The 18,176-nt window shown below is 44.0% G+C and overlaps 1 protein-coding gene across 1 annotated transcript; it reads left to right on the top strand.

The window, feature by feature from the left end:
- The first annotated feature begins 777 nt into the window (after positions 1–777).
- On the top strand, positions 778–5,845 carry LOC122055651 (crooked neck-like protein 1). The gene is made up of 7 exons (XM_042617186.1): positions 778–2,014; positions 2,139–2,204; positions 2,802–2,946; positions 3,030–3,248; positions 4,822–5,029; positions 5,194–5,392; positions 5,479–5,845. Exons 1-7 carry the CDS (start codon positions 864–866, stop codon positions 5,594–5,596), a joined length of 2,106 nt encoding a protein of 701 aa, XP_042473120.1. The 5' UTR covers positions 778–863; the 3' UTR covers positions 5,597–5,845.
- Positions 5,846–18,176: the final 12,331 nt, after the last annotated feature.

Here is an 18,176-nt window from a genome sequence, read left to right as displayed (position 1 = left end):
TGACTATCCTTTTAGGTTTGTTTTCGAGAATGAGAATTAGAAAACAGAGATGGAGATGTGAGATGGGGGATGATGATGAGTATTTAATCCCTACAAGTAGAGAATAGAGATTCTCTTATTATACATAATCGGAGATAGAAAAGGAGATATAATTTAAGGACAGGAATGAGGACAATAAATTTATTTTACCGTTCCTAATTGTAATGATGTAAATTTATAATAAAATTGAGCACTCTGTTTTTATTAAAACTCATTATTAGACTTAAAACACTCTAAACTAATTTTTTTTTTTATAAATTTAAGGAGATTATTTGAAAGTAAACAATATTAATTTGACAGACTTTTATATCCTTAATAAAATAACAAAGTTTTTATTTTATTTTATTTATTTATTTTATTTTACTTTTCTTTATTTTCTAATTAGATATTAAAAAAGTACTTTTTATTAATATTTTGTATTTTTAAATTTTTTTTTATTAAATTCTAAAATTAAAAAGGTTAAATTTAGAGACGAAAGTAAGTTTTTAAAATTTTTATTTGATTCGTTGGATTTAAATGGTTCAGTTTAAATAAAAAATGATTTTTTTTTAAATTTATGATTGATATAAGTGGATGGGTATTATTAAAATTAGGTGTACTTTTTTTTTTTTTTTTATAAAAATGGAAGTAGGATGTCCTAAGATAAATACCAGAAAATTAATATGTAAAATACCAGAAAATTAATATGTAAAATACCGATGATATCTTGATAAGGGTAATAACAATAAGAAGGAGAAGAAGAGGCGTTTTTTTTTCCCTAGGGTTACACTCTTTCCGGATCGACCTCTCCACCGCCGTCGAGCTCGCAGCACGTTACCGGAGATATGGCGTCGGAGTCTGACCCTAGCCTGGGTTTCCTGACGAAACGCGATACGGAGGTGAAACTACCGCGGTCTACTCGGGTGAAGAACAAGACACCAGCGTCCATACAGATCACCGCCGAGCAGATCCTGCGCGAGGCTCGCGAGCGGCAGGAGCCTGAGATCAGGCCGCCAAAGCAGAAAATTACTGACTCCCACGAGCTAGCGGACTACCGGCTCCGAAAGCGTAAGGAGTTCGAGGATCTCATACGGCGCGCTCGCTGGAATACTGGCGCCTGGGTAAAGTATGCCGCCTGGGAGGAATCTCAGGGGGACTTCGCTCGCGCTCGATCCGTCTGGGAGCGCGTCCTCGACGTCGACTATCGCAACCCTACCCTGTGGCTCAAATATGCAGAGCTTGAGATGCGGCATCGCTTTATTAATCACGCTCGTAACGTATGGGACCGCGCCGTCGGCCTCCTTCCCCGCGTCGACCAACTTTGGTACAAGTACATACACATGGAAGAGATGCTCGGCAATGTCGCAGGGGCTCGCCAGATTTTTGAACGTTGGATGGACTGGCAGCCCGACACTAAGGGCTGGCTTTCCTACATCAAGTTTGAGCTTCGCTACAATGAGGTCGATCGTGCACGTTCAATCTACGAACGGTTTGTTTTTTGCCACCCTCGTCCTTCCTCTTTCATTAAGTATGCCAAGTTCGAGGCCAAGCGCGGTGAAATTGCTCGCACCCGTGCGGTGTATGAGCGCGCCATTGAACTTCTCTCTGAGGACGAGGACGCGGAGCTGCTTTTTGTTGCCTTTGCAGAGTTCGAGGAATGGTGCAAGGAGACTGAACGAGCTCGCTGCATATACAAGTTCGCCTTAGACCACGTCCCCAAAGGGAGGGCCGAAGATCTGTATAAGAGATATTTGGCATTTGAGAAGCAATATGGGGACAAAGATGGTATTGAAGATGCGATTATCAGCAAAAGAAGATTTCAGTATGAGGAGGAAGTGAGGAAGAACCCTTTAAACTATGACTCCTGGTTTGATTACATAAGGCTGGAGGAGAATGGTGGAAACAAGGATATGGTGAGGGAGGTGTATGAAAGAGCAATAGCCAATGTGCCTCCAGCAGAGGAGAAGCGGTATTGGCAAAGATATATCTACTTGTGGTAAGCCATCTTTTAGCTTATCAGTGGGCACCATGTGATTCTTCAATACTAATAAACATCTACAACTTTTGTTTTTGTTTGCAATTGTTTGGTTGTTTAATCCATGACTTTTATCATATCATAGGATAAATTACGCATTATATGAAGAACTGGATGCGCAAGACATGGATAGAACGAGGGAGGTTTACAGGTAAGCATCAACCTCTACTAAGAACACTTCTTTTTGAATTCTTCATATGTACAAACAACATAAAATAAAACCTAATCTAAGGTATAACTAGTTTTATGGCAATGTTTTAGATAGAATTAGTTATTTAGATAGTGGTAGCCATGTTTACGATTTTTATGAGTATATATGGGAATGACTTCCAATATATTTCCTTCCATTATTCTACCTTACCCTCCATTCCCAAGTAAATGGTGGCAGGATTTTTTTAGTTTTTTAGTTTTTTTTACTTTTTCGTAGTAAACAAGATGAAACATAATTGAACTTAATTCCATTCATTATTATCTTTCTTTTTACTAAAATTAATTGCTTTGTCTGCTTATTTGTTCTCTTGAAGTATCTTCTTAGCAAAGTTCTGCTCTTGAACTTTTAATTCATCCATATCAGGTTTTGCATGCGATATTTTTATTCTTGATGATATGAAAAATGACTTAATAGTTAAATCATTACTTTTCATTACTTTTATTGCAATATTTATGATAGATAACATTATGATCGTTTGACAACATTCTGTATCATATGTTAATACATTTTCTAACATGTACTCTCTCCTTGTTTCAGGGAATGTTTAAAGTTAATTCCTCACAAGAAATTTTCTTTTGCAAAGATTTGGCTTATGGCAGCCCAATTTGAGATAAGACAAAGGAACATAAAGTCTGCACGACAAATCTTGGGAAATGCCATTGGAATGGCCCCAAAGGATAAGGTATGATGTTACTTGGAAATGTTTAGTAGATTTAGAAATGTTTATGGTGGTCATTTATCTAAGTATGTTTATTTATTTAACAGATATTTAAGAAGTACATCGAAATTGAACTCCAACTAGGCAATGTAAGTCGCTGCAGAATTCTGTATGAAAAGTATCTGGAATGGGCCCCTGCAAACTGCTACGCATGGTGTAAGTATGCTGAGTTTGAGAGGACATTGAATGAAACAGAGCGTGCTCGAGCATTGTTTGAGCTTGCAATTGCTCAACCTGCATTGGACATGCCAGAGTTGCTCTGGAAGGTATGCAATGTGAAAATTTTCTTGTTTAATGAGTGATTATCTCTTGCTTGAGTTGGTTGCATTGTTTAAAATCTCAAATCGTGCCCAGGTTTTGGTTTCGGACCGATACTGTATCGTGCCGTGCCGATATAGTTTTGATATTTTTTAAATCTATTATATATATATATTTTATATATATATATATATATATATATAAAGGGCAGCCCAGTGTACGAAGCTCCCGCTATGCGGGGTTCCGGGGAAGGATCCATTGTACGCAGCCTTACCTTGCTTTTTGCAAGAGGTTGTTTCCAGGATTTGAACCCGTGACCTTTTGGTCACAAAGTAACAACTTTACCGTTGCGCCAAGGCTCCCCTTCATATATATATATATATATATATATAATAGAATAATTTTATTAAGCATGGGGTGAAATTACATCTCCATTCTTATGATCCCAATCTGACAGCATTCCGGCCTATGACATAATGCAATCATATTAATTTGGACAATCACTATAGTTTTAAAGAGAATTGAATGGGTTGACTTTAGGATCTTTCATCTTCTTAAATCTTATAGAAGTCAAACAATAGGACTATGAAATCAATTAGAAAATGTTATAATTGAATCAGATTAGCAGTATGCTTGATTATTCATTTTTTCTCAAAATATGGTACTTTAATCCCCCGTTCATTTGAGAGAGGGGATGTGAGATTAAAATTATTGTTCGTGTGTTAGCCGCATGAACACTGTCAATGTATAAGATGTTATATAGTAAATAACATTATATATATACTATAAATAATGCATTTTTGGAATGGCATATAAACCTGCATGATGAACACTGTCAATATCAAAATTATTGCAAATAATTTTATTGAGAGAGATGTGGGAGGTTTATTTTATTGTTAATTTGTGAGCTGCTGGCTCTTTATAATAAGAAAACAACATTCTATATACATACAATAAATAATGCTGATATGGAATCACATATAAACCTGCATGATGAACACTGTCAAAATAAAAAATAATGCAAATAATTTTAACTCAAAACAATGGATGCGTGGTTATGTTACCTTCCCGTTAACACAAAATTACAACAAATATTATGGAAAAATTTTACAGGAACTTTAGCAATTTCAAATATAAGGAAATGATATACCAGATAAAGCAAAAAAGCTAATGGCAAAAAGTGTTATTATAAATTTACATGTACTTTTACAAGGACAGCTAATGAAATGGCAGTCGATCAAATGGGTTTAGTCCTAGTTTTTTAGGGTCAACAATATGAATTTTGTCCCTGCATTTAGTTCTATGCAAGGCTAAATGAAACCAAATAAAAAAATTTCAACATAAATTTTTTTAGAATGTGTAGATAATAGTAAAATAATTCTGGTCATTTAAGGCAATATGACTGATATGTTAAGGCAGATGAAAGAATTATGATATTATCAGTGGTTATTTTGAAAGTCATTTTTTGGTAAATTTTCTTTGAATTACATCTTGTTTTCTCTCACTCTTCTTTGCATCTTTTAAAGGTGTTGACATGTATCTATGTTACTATGTATAACTTTTTTTGTCCCTTGTTCTCAGGCATATATTGACTTCGAGATAGCAGAAGGAGAATTTGAGAGAACAAGACAACTTTACGATAGACTACTCGATCGGACCAAACATTTGAAGGTCTGGATTAGTTATGCTAAGTTTGAGGCTTCTGCTGGCATAGAAGATGAAGATATGGACAAGGAGAAGAATGATGATAATGAAGAGCAACACAGGGAGAGGATCAAACGATGCAGAGGTAACTCAATCCCCTCTCTCCTCTCTGATCAAAACTCCTTTGCAAGTGCATAGTTTTCTATTATGAATATAATCTTGATATTTATAATCTTACCATCATAATTTAATAAGTGATAACATCTATCTGTTCAACTCAAATAACCCATCATTTTACCATCCCAACAGTGGTTTTCGAGAGGGCATTTGACTACTTCAGAACGGGTGCGCCAGAGTTGAAGGAGGAAAGAGCAATGCTTTTGGAGGAGTGGTTGAACTTGGAGAGCAGTTTTGGTAATCTCGGGGACATTAGCGTAGTACAGAGTAAACTGCCAAGGAAGGTGAAAAGGAAGAGACCTATTTCATCAGAAGATGGAACTCCTGCTGCGTATGCACATCCTCTCATTGTTTTCATTTGTTTTTTAATCGTGGTGTGTGAAATTGAGCTAACCAAAGATGATGATTCTGGTACAGGTTTGAGGAGTACATTGATTACATCTTCCCCGACGACGTAGCTTTAGCGCCTAACATGAAGCTACTAGAAGCAGCTTACAAATGGAAAAAGCAGAAAATTGACGCAGATGAAGATTGAATGAGAACTTAAATTGAGAAGTATCATCCTATAGGAAGGACCTCCTCCTTAATGAAGTCTATTCTTCTATATGTTTAATTTCAGTTTTAGAATATTTTGGCTTTAGCTATGTATATGTATAACTTCCAAGGTAAATGTGCTGCCTTGTGGATTGAATAGCTGTTATGTTTGTGCTAGGGAACATGGAACATAATGGTGCCTGTTGTATTTCATTTTGTTTCATGCTATTTTCATGTCACTTTACTGTCATTTCGTTTTTTTCTTAATTTCATTTTCACGTTTGCGAGGATGTCGAATGTTAGATTAAAGAGGGAATTCGAACTGATTGTCATTTTAATCCAGTGCTGAAGGTGTATGATGTTTGAACTTGATCCATCAGTGTTAATTTTTTCAATTTAGTTGCCCTGTTTCTCTTTTGCCTAATCCCCTCACTCAATAATAACTTAGTCCTTAAACATTAAATTCTTATTCCACCATGTAGAGATATTTGTTGAGAATCTAACACAATCTTCCTTTGTCCGAAATTTGCACCGTTAAACATCATTTAAAAATTTATTTCCAATTATTTTTCAATAATTTTGAAAAATAAAATATAGATTTTTTTTCAGTTCTAAAATGATTTTAATTTTTTTAATGACTTGTTTTGTTTCGTGCATTTTTTTTCCTAATAAACTGCAAAATCATACAAATATTAATTTACTGAATTATTTAGAAATACGGTTCAGTTTACTAAGTTCATTTTTTATTAAATAATTTTTATTATATATATATATATATATATATATATATATATATATATATATATATATATATATATATATATATATACTTTTGTAGTTCAGTTATAAAAAAAATTCCATTACGTGGTCCGATTTTAATTGATTGTCCTCCATTTTTTTTTTGATAAAAAATTGATTGTTCTGGTAGGTTGTCCTGAGCAATGAGAACATCTTCCAAATTTATAGTCATTCAAGAATTGTCCGATAAATCAATAGATAATTTTTTAAAATAAACGATTGACAACGATAAGTTGATTGACCTAAGATCATGAGTTTAAAAAGATATAAAATATCTTTATTAATATGAGACTTTTAGGATAGAGTCTAAAAATAAAATTATAAAGATTTAGGTCCAAGATGAAAAATATTATGTCATTATAGAGATATATTAATTCTTTTTAAACACAATAAATGATATCAGAGCTATGATTCAGATCATATACCATGTAGGGTGACCTTGAACGAAGTTGTGGGGAGGTCCGGAGTAGGTCAGGGTGACCGGATACTTGTGGGGAGGTTTGGAGCAGATCAGGATGACCGGATGCTCATAGGGAGGCCGATACAGATCAAGAGTGACTGAACACGGATGCTTACGAGGAGGCCGGGAGCAGGTCAGGATGGCCGAATGCTTGCGGGGAAGCCTAGAGCAGGTCAAGGTGATCGGATACTCACGGGGAGTCTCGAACCATGAGAGTAATGATGATCCTTCATTTAAGGGGAGGATTGTTGGAAATGTAATCAAAGTCTCACATTATAAAGATATAGAAAAGAACATGAGTTTAAAACGATGTAAGATATCTCTATTATGGAGAGCCTATAAACAAAATCATGAGGACTTAAACCCAAAATGAATAATATTACGGTATTATGAAAATATATGAATTCTTTTTGGATACAACAACCATCCCACTATTTGTTTTGAGTATTCCCTTGGTTTGTGATCTCTTAGAAAACTTAAATTCCTTTGAGAATAGATTGGTTGAGATTTTATTCTACACCAAGTAATCATGTATATAAATTTGAACCCTAATTTTTTATTATAGAATTTTTGTTGTTGTTTAAGATTTTGTTATATATTTGTTGATTGTAGTTGTTAAGTTTTACTGTTGATCTCTCCAATTGATTGATTTTTTAAAATTATTTTGAGAGATAAGTTTAAATATTTTAAAAGAAAATGGGAAGAAGATGTATGCTCAAAAGGTAATGATTCTTCCAAAAAAAAATCATGTTAAATTCGATTTACCTGAACTTCAATCAGATTTAGAAAAGAGATTCAAAATTATTGATTTTGATCCAAATATTCGTGAAAGAGTCTAGATAAAATACTATTTAGATGGTGCTTTCCAACCTCACATACATGAATTTCTATAAACATTAATCCAAGGAACTTTTAGAAGATTTAATCATGCGTGGCTTGATGAATTTAAATGGTTGAAATATAGCTTAGAAAAGGATGCAACATTCTGTCTTTATTGTTATCTTTTTAAGAATGAGTTGGGTCACCAAGGAGGTGGTGATACTTTTGTCATGAGGGTTTCAGAGATTAGAAAAATAAAGATAAATTTCTTAAGCATGAGGGAGGACATAACAGTGCTCGTAAAAAAGCTTTGAGTAAATGTCAAGCTTTACTCAATCAAAATCAATATATTAAAACTAATTTAGCTAGATCATCTTAGCAAAGTAGACTAAATTTTAGAATTCAGCTAACTGTAGTAATTGATTGCATTAGATGGCTTTTGGCACAAGGACTCCCTTTTAGTGGGCATGATGAATCTCAAAATTCAATCAATCAAGGAAACTTTCTCGAGCTTTTAAAATTTCTCGCGCATCATAATGAGGAAGTGGGAAAAATTGCATTTGATAAAGCCCCTCGGAATGATAAGTTAATATATCACAACATTCAAAATGATATCATTAGAGCTTGTGCATTCGAAACAACCAATGTGATATTGTGTGGCATGCCTAAATCCATCAAATTCATTTGCTGCATTTGACAAACAACGATTGGTTAATTTGGCTTAATTTTATCCAAAATATATTTCACCTATTGAGCTTTTGTCACTTTCGGATCAACTTGAGAACTTTGTGATGGATATGCATGTGAATGTTGAAGATTCTAAATTACATGAGCTTGATGATATTTCTAGAAAGATGGTTCAAATAAGAAGAGATGTGGTGGCATATCCATTAGTTTATAAGCTTATGACTTTAACTTTGATTTTATCGGTTGCAATCGTTATAGTGGAGAGTACATTTTCTACTATGAAGATTATTAAGAATCGTCTTCACAGTCAATAATTACTTATATTGAAAAGGATATATTTTGTAGTTTATTAAATGAAGTTATTATTAATTATTTTCATAATATGTCAAGTGTAGGAGTCAATTGTAAGTTAAATTTAAAACTAAAAAATATTATTTAATTTTTGTTATTATATTTTAATTTTTGTTATATATATTGATCCTGTCCGAACCAGAAGTCAACGGACACTGGGCACGTGGCGCTCCCTGCTGGATCCTCGAGTGCTCCGGTTAACCTGCAGCAAAACCGAGCCGGGAGGGGTGTCCCGGCGACGGCCCTCCGACGCTCAAGTCAGGCGAGGAATAACAAAAAGGTGGCCTCAAGATGAAGACTTGCATAACTCCGGTGAAGAAATGGAGACCTTATATAGACCTCTCGAAGAAGCCTGGGCGCGCCAATCAAAGCAACCACCTGCTTTTGACCATGCCCAGGTATGGGTCTGCAGGACCATAGGATTCTGGTGCCACATAGAGACCGTCCATGAGGCCATACTGCTACTGTATCAACCTTTCCATGATGTGACGGCAAGATCCTCCATCGTGCACTCTTGTGTATGGCCTAATGCTCGAACACCTTTTCCCCTGTTTCCCTGTGGAACGGCCAGGCGGTCTAATCGCTTGGCCTCTGCCTTCTTTCCCTATGTCCCGGCCGAGCGGTCCATCCGCTCGGCCACTTAATTCCTTGCGTCGGAAACCCGAGCCCCTGGCCGGGTTATCTTTGGTTCCGCTCGGACCAGCCGGTCGGCTTAACCAGGCCATTAACCGATCGGCTTACCTTCGATTCATCCTCCAAGACCCTTCTTGAAGTGGATCCCCCTATTCTTACCACCGGATCACTTGCCTCCCTTCAAGTCTAGTCGAAGGAGGCGGAGTCCGATCGACTGACTATGTGTCCGAGCGGTGCCGCCGCCTTTCCGTAGCTTATAATATCCCTGGGGCCGTTCGGCCCTTCTGCCAAATTCAGCCGCTCGGCTCTTCATTTTGGTTGTTTTGTCGCTCAACGTGGATGTTTGCTTGTCTAAATCTTCTCGAAAATCACGCAAATCCTCTCCATTAAGCCGAAGCATGCGCGGTATGGGCGCCTTAATTGCACCTGGTGACAGAGCGCCACGTGGCTCCTCTTGCGTGGCGGTGATGATCCGTACGATGGGACGCCGATTGCTTTGAAATGGACGGTTAGATGATGACCTTGTCTCCCGTGACCTGCATCCGACGGCGGAGGCCGACCGACCTCAGCCGTATAAAGCCTCCGTCTCCTTCCTTCGCCGCATATTCGCTTGCGCGTTGTCCTTCTGCCTCTTCCTCTGTCGTGACCTCCGACGATCCAGTTCCTGTTTTTCGGCGGCTACCATCTCACCGGTGATCCTTTCCGTCCGTTTCCTTCTCAGTGAGTCTTCTCCCTTCGTTTACAAGGTCTTCCCAACTTGTTTTGCCTCTTTTGTTCCCATTCCTTCGATTTCTTGCTATCTTTTTGCTTCTTCGAGATGGCAAGCTCCTCCGAACCCGCTGTTGGTGTTCATGGCCCTTGGTACCTGACCATGGAGAGTCGATTTGATGAGGAGGGTGCTCGGCGCCTTGTTCGGACATATGGGATTCCTGATAACCATGAAATAGTTATAGCCGACCCGACTGACCGGCCCCATGACCCCCCGATCGGCACCATTTGTTTTTTTCTAGACCAATTCCAGGGCGGCCTTAGATTTCCTACCCATCCCTTTATTTTAGAGGTTTGTAATTATTTTCGCATCCCGCTCGGCCAACTTGTGCCGAATTCCTTTAGGCTGCTGAGCGGGGTGGTCGTCCTCTTTAAGCTGCACAGTATCCCACTCGACCCCAAGATATTCCACTATTTCTTCTATCCCAAACAATCCGAGTTGGGCACTTTTATTTTCCAAAGTAGAATAGGCTTCAAATTTTTTGATAATATGCCGACCTCCAACAAACACTGGAAGGAGTTCTTCTTCTACATACGACTTCCCGAGCGGCCAGCGTTTAGAACCAAATGGCAGACCACTGTGCCGACCCAGCCAGAGCTCGGCAAATTCAGAAGCAGTCCAGCCTACCTTCATGCGGTAAACTGGTTGTCCGGTCAACGGTACAAAATCGACCAGTTTCTTGTATTTTTGGATTATCTCCCGTTCGGGCCAACCTCCCCTACCGCATGGGTAAGGACTCTTTACTTCTTTCACCTTTTTTGTCTAACTGATTTTAATTTCTTCTGCTGCAGCTGAAGTCATGTGACGCTCCAAGGCTACCGACCATCTGAAATTGAAGGTCGTGGAAATTGAGGCGGCCACCAAAAGAGCTCACGAGCGGGTCTCATACCCACCGCCGGCGATGCGGAGAGGGGGGCGCATCGAAAGTTACCCCATCCGCCTAACGGAGGTTGAGGCGGATCTCGCCCCCGCCGGGAGTCCCTCAAGTCGGGATCCACCATCGGAAGTTCGCTAAAACGTCGAAGAGACTCCACCCTTCGCCGACCCGGGAGGGCGAGCCACATGAGCCAATCGGCGTCACTTCGCCTGCTCGGACGGGACCCCAGTGACCTCACCTACCGCACAACCCTCCGGCTCTCCTCCACGGACTCGCCGTCGCTACGGTTGGGTGAAACTTCCACCATAGGGAGTCCTCGTGTCAGCGAAGAAGCGCCACCGGCCACCCGACCATCAAGACCACCCTCCGATTCCCATCGGAGGAATATCTATTGTCCGCCGATCGGCCATCGAGCCCCGTTCATGAAGTAACCCTGACGGGTCCGCTTGCCAAGCTCTTCGAGGACGCCCAGATTCAGGTGGCCCTCATGACGCCCAAGCAGCTGGGCGATAACAACATGCAGCAGGCCACTCAGGTACGCTCATTTTTCTCCCCGTGCCATGTTACCGTTTGGCTCCTGATTTTATTATTTCCCTTATAGCGTTGGGCTGAGCAAATCGCCACTAGCCATCGGCTAGCCGAGTTGGAGGATCTCCTGGAAAAACTCCAAGTGTCGGGAGGTCCCACGGCCGAGTGGGAGAAACAAGCCCTCGAGGCCGAACAGAAGAAGGCCGCCGATCTGGCTGCAGAGGTAGCCCGACTCGAAGACTTGGTGAAGAAGCGTGACGGGGACGTGAAGCGCGCCAGTGGCCGGAAGAGGCGAACGATTGCTGATCTGGATAAGATGAAAGTTGAAGTCCGGGCTCTAGATCAGCAATCTAAAAAGCTGGAGTCCCAACTGGCTGCCGAACGGGATGGGCGCTCTGCTGAATGCACCAAAGCGGAGGTGGACCAGAAAGTTCTTCAAGATTCACTGATTGCCTCCCGAGCGGCGCTCAGACAATATAAGGAGGGAGAGTCGAGTCGCCTAGCAGCAGCGCGCCAAGAATACCTCCGCTCGGAACGGTTCGGCGCAAAGTTCGGCGGCAACGTTTCCTCAACTTTCGCCGAGGCGGTCAAGGTCACCATGGCGTACTTGAAGAAGGGTGGCCACCTTCCCGCGGGGATGCACATTCCCGCTTCCGACCTGGCGGCCATGATAGATGATATCCCGGATGCCTTTTTTAATTTTGAGGACCCGGAGTGAGGCGAGCTCTTCTAAGTACTTTCTGTATTTCATCCGCTTTTTGAATGTAAAACTTTTGTACATGCCGTTCGGCATAATTGCGTTCCTTTACTTGTATTTTTGGTTTGCCCTTCATTGCCCCTTTTTATTCTGTTTGATGCTCATTCGTAGAATCAATTAGGCTCCACGTGTTTCTCACTAGACGACCGACCAGGTTAATCAATTGGCTCGTTTTCCTCAAAATCGTTTAGCGATTGGCTGTACTGTTTGCATTCAGTGAATGCGAAGTATTGGCAAACCGATGGCCGATCGGACCTAATTAATTTAGTACTTGCGAACGCTCGTTATTTGGCGTCCTTAGTTCCGTCCAAGTTCACAGTCGCGAGTTCGGCACTCGATCTTTGACGGAGCTCGTCGGCCTTCCGCTCGGACGTTTATAGACGCCGGCTCGTCTCTCGATCTTTAACGTCGGAGCTCGACGGCGCGGATATTTATAGCCGATCGGCGGGGCTCTCGATCTTTAACGACGGGGCTCGTCGACCTTCCGCCGGATATTTATAGACGCCGGCGCGGCTCTCGATCTTTAACGACGGGGCTCGTCGGCCTTTCGCTCGGACATTTATAGACGCCGGCTCGTCTCTCGATTTTTAACGACGGTGCTCGTCGGCGCGGATATTTATAGCCGATCGGCGCGGCTCTCGATCTTTAACGACGGTGCTCGTCGGCGCGGATATTTATAGCCGATCGGCCCGGCTTCCGATCTTTAACGCCGGGCTCGTCGGCGCGGATATTTATAGCCGATCGGCGCGGCTCTCGATCTTTGACGACGGTGCTCGTCGGTATTCCGATCGGGGCTCGATCTTTAACGACGGTGCTCGTCGGCGGATATTTATAGCCGATCGGCGCGGCTCCGATCTCGACGGGCTCCGGCGCGGATATTTATAGCCGATCGGCGCGGCTCTCGATCTTTAAGGGGCTCGTCGGCGCGATATTTATAGCCGATCGGCACGGCTCTCGATCTTTAACGTCGGAGCTCGACGGCGCGGATATTTATAGCCGATCGGCGCGGCTCTCGATCTTTAACGACGGTGCTCGTCGGCGCGGATATTTATAGCCGATCGGCGCGGCTCTCGATCTTTAACGACGGTGCTCGTCGGCGCGGATATTTATAGCCGATCGGCGCGGCTCTCGATCTTTAACGACGGGGCTCGTCGACCTTCCGCCCGGACATTTATAGACGCCGGCTCGTCTCTCGATCTTTAACGACGGTGCTCGTCGGCGCGGATATTTATAGCCGATCGGCGCGGCTCTCGATCTTTAACGACGGTGCTCGTCGGCGCGGATATTTATAGCCGATCGGCGCGGCTCTCGATCTTTAACGACGGTGCTCGTCGGCGCGGATATTTATAGCCGATCGGCGCGGCTCTCGATCTTTAACGACGGGGCTCGTCGGTGCAGATATTTATAGCCGATCGGCGCGGCTCTCGATCTTTAACGACGGTGCTCATCGGCGCGGATATTTATAGCCGATCGGTGCGGCTCTCGATCTTTAACGACGGGGCTCGTCGGCGCGGATATTTATAGCCGATCGGCGCGGCTCTACGGTTTAACGTCTGGGCTAGACGGCTCTGGCTAATTTTGACGCTTCCGTTCGGCGAAGCTTTTTGCCCTCCTTTTTATCACTTTTGGTTCCTTTCACCCAACTTGGATAACGTACTCTTGGCCGAATGGCTCAGGGTCTGTTTCGTCGAGCATTTTGGCTAGGATAATATACCTCCGTCCGAATGGTACAGGGCCTTCAATTTTAGAGCGCTTGGCCCGACCCATTTACCTCCGGCCGAGCGGCTCGGGGCCTTCGTTCTTTTGTTGGCGATGCCTTATTTGTTCTCTTGATTTTTCGTTTATGCATTTCAAGTATTCAGTCGAAAAAAAGTACACAAGATGATTTACATAGGCACACCTTTCACCCCGCCCGGTAAGGCTGGAGGTGGTTCGCGCTCCACGGCCTATCTAGCTGCCGACCTTCCTCATCCTCCAAATAATACGCTCCCGAGCGGAGCTTCTCGATGATTTTGAAGGGACCTGCCCACGGAGCTTCAAGCTTGCCGACTTCGCCGACCGGCTTGACTTTCTTCCAGACAAGATCGCCAACCTGGAATGACCTGGGAATGACGCGCCGGTTGTAGTTTTGCTTCATCTGCTGACGGTATGCCATCAGCCGAACGGACGCCTTTGCCCTCTCCTCTTCTACCAAATCCAGCTCCATGTTTCTCCGTTCGGCGTTGTCATCATCGTAGCTCTGGATCCGGGCGGACTCAACGCCGACTTCAACCGTAATGACGACCTCGCCGCCATATACCAAATGGAACGGTGTGACTCCTGTCCCTTCTTTCGGCGTCGTTCGGATGGCCCACAAGACGCTCGGCACTTCATCTGGCCAACTTCCTCCCAAATGGTCGAGCCGAGCGCGCAGAATACGGAGAATTGGCTTGACCGTTGCTCTGAGGATAGGCCACGGACGTGAAATGTTGCTCAATGCCGTAGCTTTTGCACCAATCCTCTAACATCCTCCCTGTGAACTGCCGCCCGTTGTCGGACACTAGTCGGCGAGGGATGCCGAACCGACAAATGATGTGTTGCCAGATGAAATTTTTAACCATTTGTTCAGTGATCTTTGCTAGCGGCTCGACCTCCACCCACTTGGAGAAATAGTCTACCGCCACTAGTAAGAATTTCCTCTGCCCGACCGCCATCGGAAATGGACCGACAATATCCATTCCCCATTGGTCGAACGGGCATGAAACGCTTGACGCCTTCATTTCTTCGGCCGGTCGGTGGGAGAAGTTGTGATACTTCTGGCATGAAAGGCAGGTAGATACTGTCCGAGCGGCATCTGTTTGTAAAGTTGGCCAAAAGTATCCGGCCAAGAGGATCTTCTTGGCCAACGAGCGCCCGCCCGGATGACCCCCGCATGATCCTTGATGTACTTCCTGGAGGATGTAAGCTGAGTCCTCCGAGCTTACACATTTCAGCAACGGGCGCGAGAAAGCTTTCTTGTAAAGCTGATCTCCGATGAGTGTAAACCGACCGGCTCTTCTTCTGAGGAGCCGGGTTGCATATTCATCGGAGGGTGTGGTGCCCGAACGGAGAAATTCTATAATAGGTGTCCTCCAGTCGCTTGGAAACGTGAGGCCTTGCATCCGATCGACGTGCGCCACCAGCAGTACTTTTTCAATTGGTTGCTGAATGGCAACTGGCGTTATTGAACTCGCGAGTTTGGCTAACTCGTCTGCTGCCTGGTTCTCCGTTCGGGGGATCTTCTGTATAAGAACCTCTCGGAAAGTAGCTTTGAGTTTTTCAAAGGCCTCAACGTAGAGTTTAAGCCGAACACTGTTGATTTCAAAGGTGCCAGAAAGTTGTTGAGCGGCCAACTGTGAATCCGAATAGAGAGTCACCCGACCGGCACCCACATGCCGGGCTGCCTGCAATCCGGCTATGAGGGCCTCATACTCTGCTTCGTTGTTGGTAGCTTTGTAATCCAGCCGGACGGATAGGTGCATCTTCTCTTCTTGAGGTGAGAGCAACAATATTCCAATCCCACTTCCGAGTCGAGTGGAGGACCCATCCACATATATTCTCCACATAGCTTCCGGCTCTGGCCTTTGCACTTCGGTCACAAAATCAGCCAAGGATTGTGCTTTGATCGCCGAGCGGGGCTGGTATTGGATGTCAAATTCACTTAATTCTGTCGTCCACTTGATGAGCCGTCCGGACGCTTCTGGATTCAACAGTACTCTTCCTAGTGGACTGTTCGTCCGGACAATGATGGTGTGAGCCAAGAAATACGGTCGAAGGCGCCGAGCGGCTAGAACCAAAGCAAAGGCCAACTTCTCGAGCCCGGTGTAACGAGATTCAGCATCTTTTAAATTAGAAAATACACCGGCTGCTCTTCGCCGCTTGCCCTCACAAGTGCTGAGCCTACAGCATGCTCAGTTGACGACAAATAAATATAAAGTGACTCACCCCCGATCGGCTTGGCTAGCACTGGCAGAGAATTAAGATATGTCTTCAATTCTCCGAACGCTCGGTCACATTCTTCATCCCACTAGAACTTAGTAGCCTTGCGCAAGAATCTTGAAGAGCCCGCTCAAGCTGGTATTTCGAGTGAATTGGAGCTGTGGACTCTCGCACTTCTCTTGTATTCGGCATGTCTTGCCCCAACCTGCGGGATTTGCTTCATCTTTCTTTTTATGTCTAACAGCCTCCGTTTGCTCCGAACAGTTCGGGATTTAGCTTGACTCCATATTTGCGTAGCGTTCGGAAAGTTTCTTCCATGTCCTTAAAAAGCCGCCCGGACGGATTTGATAAGAATGTCGCCCACATAGACTTCCAGATTACGCCCGATCTGCTCCTTGAACACTTTGTTCATCAAGCGTTGATAGGTGGCCCAGCATTCTTCAATCCGAACGGCATCACATTATAGCAATATGTGTCGTCGTTACGAAGCTTACTTTTTCTTGATCTTCCCAAGCGGCACTGATGATATCCTTGATAGGCATGCAAATTAATCGCCGGCCGTAGAGTCCACCAATGATCTATCCGGCAGTGGATAGAAGTCCTTGGGGCATGCTTTGTTTAAGTCCCGAAAGTCGATAGACTCTCCACTTGCCGCCCGGCTTGAGACCAATACTACATTGGCCACCACTGAACTCGCACTGATGTGACCGCCTCCGAGTTTTTCTACTCCGCCAGATGATGGCATTCTCGCCGACATCGAAATCCCTTTTCTCCGCTTCACTTGCCGAGTCCCGGCCGGACATGCAATTCATGCTGCGCTAGGCTCGGCGAAATTCCGGGTAACTGTGTCGACGGACGAAGACATCATGATTTCGCTGGAGGCATTGGATCAGTTCCTCCTTCGCTTCCTCCGGATCGAGGCGATAAAGTTGTAGCCTCCGATCGGGTCGAATATCTCTTTTTCTTCATAAATTAAAGAGGGCGGCTTTTCGGTGATGGCATTTACCTTGATTCGAGGTGCCTTCCGAGCGGAGTTGGATCTCGGACCATCTCGATATAGCATCGCCGAGTTGCTAACCGATCTCCCCGTATTTCTCCCACTTTGTCTTGACGGAAACTTCATCTTCTGGTGGAAGGTTGAGACGACCGCCCGGAATTGGCCGTCCCAAAATGACGTTGTAGGACGATGGAGAGTCGACCACCACGAAATTTATTGTCCCGTCCTCCCGAGCTCCTCTCCGAGGTAGCCACCGGATCTGTCCGACCACGAACTTCGTTGTCAGTAAACCCGTAGAGGGGGTCGTTATGGTCGCGGCTCGATCAATTTACAGCTGATCGAACGCCTTCCTGAATATGATGTTGACCGAGCTCCCTGTGTCAACAAATACGCGGTGAATAGTGTAATTTGCTATTACCGCTTTAATGAGCAGAGCGTCGTCATGGGGCACTTCAACTCCTTGTAAGTCCCCGGGCCCGAAAGTGATTTCCGGTCCACTTGCCCGCTCTTGGCTACAACCGACTGCGTGGATCTGGAGCTGCCGGACGCCCGCCTTTCTGGCTCGGTTGGAGTCTCCTCCGGTCGGCCCACCAGCAATAACGTTGATCTCGCCTCGGGAAGTATTGCTTCTATTTTCCTCTTCCCGCGCGGATGGCCGGGATCGTTCTCTTGACGCTCGGCGATTCTCCTGCCTTGGAGATCGGTGCCGATCGGGCGTCTGTGGATGTCGCCTCTCGGTACGAGTTCGGTCGGCTTCATGGGTCCTTTGTCTCCTGTCGCTGGGAGGAGACCGTCGTTCGGCATTCCTAGGAACGGGGTTAGCCACGAAGGGAAGACTTCGACAATCCCTCGTGTTGTGCGTATCTGTCCGGTGAAAGAAGCAGAACATAGGGGTCCACCTCTTCTTCGGCTTGGGCCGAGCAGCAGCTACCTCTTATACTTGGGACC

The sequence above is a fragment of the Zingiber officinale genome, chromosome 3B, assembly GCF_018446385.1.
Source record: "Zingiber officinale cultivar Zhangliang chromosome 3B, Zo_v1.1, whole genome shotgun sequence".
NCBI classification, from domain to species: Eukaryota; Viridiplantae; Streptophyta; class Magnoliopsida; order Zingiberales; family Zingiberaceae; genus Zingiber; species Zingiber officinale.
Note: the sequence above shows the minus strand (reverse complement) of the source record. Positions and strands in the feature narration are given on the sequence as shown.